The sequence below is a fragment of the Denticeps clupeoides genome, chromosome 3 (genome assembly GCF_900700375.1).
Source record: "Denticeps clupeoides chromosome 3, fDenClu1.1, whole genome shotgun sequence".
Classification (NCBI taxonomy): Eukaryota; Metazoa; Chordata; class Actinopteri; order Clupeiformes; family Denticipitidae; genus Denticeps; species Denticeps clupeoides.
The window spans coordinates 23,510,075-23,517,461 of record NC_041709.1 but is presented as its reverse complement, the minus strand read 5'-3'; the positions used below and the strand labels follow the sequence as shown (position 1 = coordinate 23,517,461).

General features: G+C 39.7%; 2 protein-coding genes across 2 annotated transcripts; both read left to right on the top strand.

The window, feature by feature from the left end:
- Nucleotides 1-1,593: 1,593 nt before the first annotated feature.
- On the top strand, nucleotides 1,594-3,384 carry LOC114786756 (retinal cone rhodopsin-sensitive cGMP 3',5'-cyclic phosphodiesterase subunit gamma-like). Its single transcript, XM_028974181.1, has 4 exons — nucleotides 1,594-1,749; nucleotides 2,595-2,713; nucleotides 2,874-2,914; nucleotides 3,018-3,384. Exons 2-4 carry the CDS (start codon nucleotides 2,607-2,609, stop codon nucleotides 3,092-3,094), a joined length of 225 nt encoding a protein of 74 aa, XP_028830014.1. The 5' UTR covers nucleotides 1,594-1,749; nucleotides 2,595-2,606; the 3' UTR covers nucleotides 3,095-3,384.
- Nucleotides 3,385-5,097: 1,713 nt separating this feature from the next.
- LOC114786758 (retinal cone rhodopsin-sensitive cGMP 3',5'-cyclic phosphodiesterase subunit gamma-like) lies at nucleotides 5,098-6,925 on the top strand. Its single transcript, XM_028974183.1, has 4 exons — nucleotides 5,098-5,249; nucleotides 6,127-6,245; nucleotides 6,415-6,455; nucleotides 6,559-6,925. Exons 2-4 carry the CDS (start codon nucleotides 6,139-6,141, stop codon nucleotides 6,633-6,635), a joined length of 225 nt encoding a protein of 74 aa, XP_028830016.1. The 5' UTR covers nucleotides 5,098-5,249; nucleotides 6,127-6,138; the 3' UTR covers nucleotides 6,636-6,925.
- Nucleotides 6,926-7,387: the final 462 nt, after the last annotated feature.

Sequence of the window (7,387 nt, the reverse complement as noted above, 5' to 3'; positions counted from 1 at the left end):
CCTTTATTAGTCCCACAAGTGGGAAATTGCAATTGTCATGGCAGAAAGTGGAAGCAGAAGGTAATAGTAGCACAAAAAATAAGATAATAATATAATGGACATGTTTCAGAATTAACCGCTGTAAAAAGCACCACTTCTCCGCTCTGGGAGTTGGGGTAGTAATAAGTTCTGGAGAAACTGTGGACTTGTGGGTGATCAAATGCACATATTTTGGGACTGTCCCACTGTTCAACACTTTTGGACTGAAGATAAGGGGCACGTAGAAAAGCTACTTAAAGTGAATCTTTCCTGGGACCCTTCAACGTGTCTACTGGACAAATTCCCGGGTTATCTGTCCCAGGATCAGAAATCTTTGTTAAATCTCCTACTAATATCTGAAAGAAAAATTATAACAACTTATTGGTTGAAACCTGAACCACCCACAGTCTCACAGTGGATACAAAAAAAACAGACAGTTATATTTAATGGAACAGTTGACAGCACAACTACAGCTGAAGACTCTTTGAAAGAAGATGGAGACCAGATCAAAGCCTTGCTGGATAGGCCACTTATGTCTCTTTTAAGTTTATATTTTTGCTTGAAGTTTGTCTGTTTATTTTTATTTTTTTTCCTCAGATCTTTATTGTAAACATATATTTTTTTATTTGAGAGCTCGGGCCCAATCTCAGGACTGAGGTTACTGTTTGTATTAATGTTGAAAAAAAAAAAAGCACCACAAGATAGAGGTGCCCGATAAACCAGCTGTCAAATAATCAGCATAGCCGATGCTTTTAGACATCTTGGTCTATAAAATAATGAGCTCATCAATAAAATTTAGAATAGTGCTGATTGTCACGTGCTCTATTAGCAGGTTATTAATATCACCGAAGCCGGAAAAGCCAGCGAGAACCTTCCACAGACAGGACTTTATTTAAAACTCGTTATTTAAGACCTGTATCGTTATGCAAACACAGTGGGGAAAGTATGTCTTAAACAGACCGGCCCAAACAGACTTACAGCCAATCCTCTTATCCCATCAGAGACCAGGACTCAGAACCACACCCAGGACCTCGAAGGCCTGAACAACATTTTATCACTTCAATAACACCAAACATTAAATGATTAACTGATTGTTAGATTGCACGTTTTATAAATTGTGCCACCTTAAAGATGACATTAATAGATGTTTTAAAAATAACTATAATTACAGGATTTTACCATTTTTTACTGATTTGTTCTTGTTTGTCTCTTTTTTTATGACCAGTTTTATTTTTTCTTCTCATATTAATCTGTCTTTTTCTACCCTTTCATATTTTATTGTACTTCACATTGCGTCTATTTATAGAATAAGCGCTATAAATAAAACTTGCCTTGCCCGTTTTAAAACAAATTTACACCATCAGCCCTTTTTTCACACTTGATATGTGTTGTTCAGCGAGCAGCCAAGATTACATCTACACTCATACTGCACTCATACTACTGGTATCACCTGAACTGACCTGATGGGAAGATCTGTGCTTGGTCAGGACATGCTGACTAAACCTGGCCTGAGTCCATCTTAAAATACACCTTCTCACTGAGGTGAGCTTAGAAACATGTGAAGTAACAGGGAGATGATCAGAGCAGGATTAGCCTGGGGGGTATAAAGGGAAGCGCTGAGCGGCAGAAGGATGCCGGAACAGAGAGACTGCAGAAAGAGAGAGGAGTTCTCCACTCGTCTTTGTTCTGCATCTCTGCACTTGCTTCCAGGAGGAGCAGGACCAATTCTAGGTAAGGAGCATCTTCTCGCATCTTCTCCACATTACTGTTAGATAGAGAGTAGAGAGTTCGAGAAGGTTCTTGTGGAGTGGCTGGTGCTGTTGCTCATTAAATGAAAGGTTGAATTAATTCTCATGGACCTTGACAGGGACAACTCAAAAAACGTGTCGAAAGGTCTAAGTTTGGGTGTGTCCGATGAATGACACTACAAGTGAAATATTCTAGTCATTTCAGGGGCGAGAACATGGTTCTGAGCAGCAACCCTGGTATGGATAGGGACATGGAAAAAAGATCTTGTAGAATGTAAAGACACCTTCAGGTTGAAGATGTCTTACCAAGGTTCTACGTTCTTAACCCCAGGGAGAAACCATTGTGTGCTACATAGAACTTATTAACACCAGACCCTTGGGAGTCTAGAACTGTAAGAGATGTGTGAGATGCGTAGATGCGTAGAGAAGTTCTGGAGTGTGGACTGGTTCTGTGTAACCGTACAGGATGTACATGGTCCACATGCTGGACCAGTCCAGTAAAAATGGGCTGGTCATGCTAAGAGAAACTCTCTTGGACAGAAGTCAGATTGTGGTGATGTTCTAGAGATGCCAGTCTAGAACTTTACATGTAGTAAACATGTGAGTTATTCTGGGAATGTGAATTAGACAGAATTAGACAAAGGCGATTGAACGGAATTTGACCTAATCTGACCTAATATTAGCCTTTGTGTGGTTGGGTTGGGGCCACACTGATGGGCCGGATTAAGGCCATCAGAGTCACGCATTAATCTGAAGTAATTAGGTGTGAGGAGATCATATGGGAAACAGCGGCAGATGAATAAATGGCTCCACCTTCCTGACCTGCAGCCATCAGTCGTAATGGATACCGGAGTCGCTGCCCCTGTGGAGAAGAAGGGACCCCCCAGGTTCAAGCAGAGGACCACTCGCACCTTCAAGAGCAAGGCACCCAGGCCTGGTCAGAAAGGGTAAGGCCTTTATAAATATGAAGATATATTGAATGGGTGTTGCCGTAACAGATTATGATGAAAGCGTTTAAATGTTGATGACTGCATCAAGTTTGAATTGAAGTTTGAAAGTTTTTATGTGCTGATGTTGTTTAAAGTTTTTGTCATTTGTGTCACTCAGGTTTGGCGATGACATCCCTGGAATGGAAGGACTTGGCACAGGTGACGTTTTCAACTTAATTTAGAGTCGCATTTGAGCATCACCATAGCAACAGCTGTTTGTTAGTATTAAGAATTGAATGAAGATTATGCTTTTCTCCTGCAGATTTCACCGTCGTGTGTCCATGGGAGGCTTTTGGTGACATGGAGCTCAGTGACCTGGCAAAATTTGGAATAGTCTAGTTTCACTCCTGAACATCCCGTCCCTTCAAACTCAATCACGCTGGATTTGGACGCAGAAACACACAATATGGACTTGCAACATATTTATGTGGGGTAGGGATCTGATGGTCCCTCTCCCGGTCATTTTCGCAAATGTTTAACAAAAGATCACATATAATCAGAGTTCTATTTATCTACTTCTATTTTTTTAACCTTCAAGTCAAAAGTTTTCTTGTAGTTTCCCATAGTGTCACCATGAGCATCAAACGGTCCTTTTGAGAAAAAATAAAAAACATATTTTTCCATGATAACATGACTCAAGTTGCCTTCTTCATGTCATATCTTCACCTGACTGGTCTGACTTCTCAAATTACAGAGGATACGCCAATTTTTCATGCCTAAAACCTTTTTGGAATCATGATTTACATTATCCAATTAAAGAGGTCATTCCTGACCCCATTCAACAACAAACACTGAAACAATTCCCTCTAAAAAATAAATATTCCTGAATCATTTTTACAAGTGATCATAAAAATGTACCCGTTTTTGTGTGTGTATTTTCTGAGCATGTGTTTGATTACATTTTTGATGCAATTGATCTCAAATGTGGTAATAATGGATGTTAAAAGCACATAACCACATCAAAGAGTTTTAATAAAAATAGTTCATATAGACATTCAGTAATAAAAGGAAAATGGTATCTTTGACAGAGAAATCATTAAATAAAAACAAAGACATTTATGCTCAGAATACTGAATAATAAGAAAACGTATACCCTTTTATACGGCTAAATGAGGTGTCATTTAGAATAGTACTTTGTTCAGTACAACTGTACAATAGTGATAGTACAATAGTTCTACAATAGCACAATAGTGATAAAAAAAAGGAGAAGAGTTTGTTTTTACACCACACGTCACTTTAGAGCAAAAAAAAGCTTCATGTAAAGCTGCACACTAGGGGTGTTAGAAAATATTGATACAGCAATATATTGCAATATTTTACATGGTGATATTGTATCGACACAGGGACATCTAATATCAATATTTTTGTTTACATATTTCGTGCACCAGATGGTGCTGTCGAGCGTTTTCTTTAGTCAAGTCAGCAGAGATGAGAATCATCTCTGTAGAATATCGCAATTTGTACAGAATCACCAAAAAATCACTCTCAGCACTAGAGCCCCCCAGGGCTGTGTTTTGAGCCCCCTACTGTACTCCGTACACCTAAGACAGCCACTACAGCCACTACAAACTCCACCATGCAGGACAGGCGAGCCCGATGGTGGTTCGATCAGCTGAACCCATCATCTGTACCAAGCTCCCTGACCTTCAATCGATCTACAGCAAGCGGTGCTGGACCAGGGCCCGGACGAAGTTCAACACAGAGAGAATGAGAGGGAGCTTCTTCCCACAGGCTATACCAGCTCTCAACAACCACAACACTTCATAGGACAGAATTCTAATACACTCCATCACTTTCAATCACTTTTGGACTCAATCCCCACAGTCATTTGCACAGCTTTACTTTACACATTTGCACACTTTCACGCTACTTGTTACATATAATTTGACATTAGATGACATTAATAGATGTTTTAAAAAGAACTATAATTACAGGATTTTACCATTTTTTACTGATTTGTTCTTGTTTGTCTCTTTTTTTATGACCAGTTTTATTTTTTCTTCTCATATTAATCTGTCTTTTTCTACCCTTTCATATTTTATTGTACTTCACATTGCGTCTATTTATAGAATATGCGCTATAAATAAAACTTGCCTTGCCCGTTTTAAAACAAATTTACACCATCAGCCCTTTTTTCACACTTGTTATGTGTTGTTCAGCGAGCAGCCAAGATTACATCTACACTCATACTGCACTCATACTACTGGTATCACCTGAACTGACCTGATGGGAAGATCTGTGCTTGGTCAGGACATGCTGACTAAACCTGGCCTGAGTCCATCTTAAAATACACCTTCTCACTGAGGTGAGCTTAGAAACATGTGAACTAACAGGGAGATGATCAGAGCAGGATTAGCCTGGGGGGTATAAAGGGAAGCGCTGAGCGGCAGAAGGATGCCGGAACAGAGAGACTGCAGAAAGAGAGAGGAGTTCTCCACTCGTCTTTGTTTTGCATCTCTGCACTTGCTTCCAGGAGGAGCAGGACCAATTCTAGGTAAGAAGAATCTTCTCGCATCTTCTCCACATTACTGTTCTATAAATAAGTGGCAGGTAGAGACGTAACAGGCGGTAGATAGCGAGTTCTAGAAGGTTCCTGTGGAGTGGCTGGTGCTGTTGCTCATTAAATGAAAGGTTGAATTTATTCTCATGGACCTTGACAGGGACAACTCAAAAAACGTGTCGGAAGGTCTAAGTTTGGGTGTGTCCGGTGAATGACACTACAAGTGAAATATTGTAGTCATTTCAGAGGCGAGAACATTGTTCTCAGCAGCAACCCTGGTATGGATAAAGACATGGAAAAAAGATCTTGTAGAATGTAAAGACACCTTCAGGTTGAAGATGTCTTACCATGGTTCTACGTTCTTAACCCCAGTTCTTAACACCATTGTGTGCTACATAGAACTTATTAACACCAGACCCTTGGGAGTCTAGAACTGTAAGAGATGTGTGAGATGCGTAGATGCGTAGAGAAGTTCTGGAGTGTGGACTGGTTCCGTGTAACCGTACAGAATGTACATGGTCCACATGCTGGACCAGTCCAGTAAAAATGGGCTGGTCATGCTAAGAGAAACTCTCTTGGACAGAAGTCAGATTGTGGTGATGTTCTAGAGATGCCAGTCTAGAACCTAACATTTAGTAAACATGCGAGTTATTCTGGGAACGTGAATTAGACAGAATTAGACAAAGGCGATTGAACTGAATTTGACCTAATCTGACCTAATATTAGCCTTTGTGTGGTTGGGTTGGGGCCACACTGATGGGCCGGATTAAGGCCGTCAGAAACACGCATTAATCTGAAGTAATTAGGTGTGAGGAGATCATATGGGAAACAGCATCAGGTGAATAAATGGCTCCACCTTCCTGACCTGCAGCCATCAGTCGTAATGGATACTGGAGTCGCTGCCCCTGTGGAGAAGAAGGGACCCCCCAGGTTCAAGCAGAGGACCACTCGCACCTTCAAGAGCAAGGCACCCAGGCCTGGTCAGAAAGGGTAAGGCCTTTATGAATGTGAAGTTATATTCAATTTTTTGAATGGGTGTTGCCGTAACAGATTATGATGAAAGCGTTTAAATGTTGATGACTGCATCAAGTTTGAATTGAAGTTTGAAAGTTTTTATGTGCTGATGTTGTTTAAAGTTTTTGTCATTTGTGTCACTCAGGTTTGGTGATGACATCCCTGGAATGGAAGGACTTGGCACAGGTGACGTTTTCAACTTAATTTAGAGTCGCATTTGAGCATCACCATAGCAACAGCTGTTTGTTAGTAATAAGAATTGATTAAAGATTATGCTTTTCTCCTGCAGATTTCACCGTCGTGTGTCCATGGGAGGCTTTTGGTGACATGGAGCTCAGTGACCTGGCAAAATTTGGAATAGTCTAGTTTCACTCCTGAACATCCCGTCCCTTCAAACTCAATCACGCTGGATTTGGACGCAGAAACACACAATATGGACTTGCAACATATTTATGTGGGGTAGGGATCTGATGGTCCCTCTCCCGGTCATTTTTGCAAATGTTTAAGAAAAGATCACATATAATCAGAGTTCTATTTATCTACTTCTATTTTTTTTAACCTTCAAGTCAAAAGTTTCTTGTAGTTTCCCATAGTGTCACCATGAGCATCAAACGGTCCTTTTGAGAAAAAATAAAAAACATATTTTTCCATGATAACATGACTCAAGTTGCCTTCTTCATGTCATATCTTCACCTGACTGGTCTGACTTCTCAAATTACAGAGGATACGCCAATTTTTCATGCCTAAAACCTTTTTGGAATCATGATTTACATTATCCAATTAAAGAGGTCATTCCTGACCCCATTCAACAACAAACACTGAAACAATTCCCTCTAAAAAATAAATATTCCTGAATCATTTTTACAAGTGATCATAAAAATGTACCTGTTTTTGTGTGTGTATTTTCTGAGCATGTGTTTGATTACATTTTTGATGCAATTGATCTCAAATGTGGTAATAATGGATGTTAAAAGCACATAACCACATCAAACAGTGTTAATAAAAATAGTTCATATAGACATTCAGTAATAAAAGGAAAATGGTATCTTTGACAGAGAAATCATTAAATAAAAACAAAGACATTTATGCTCAGAATACTGAATAATAAGAAAACGTAT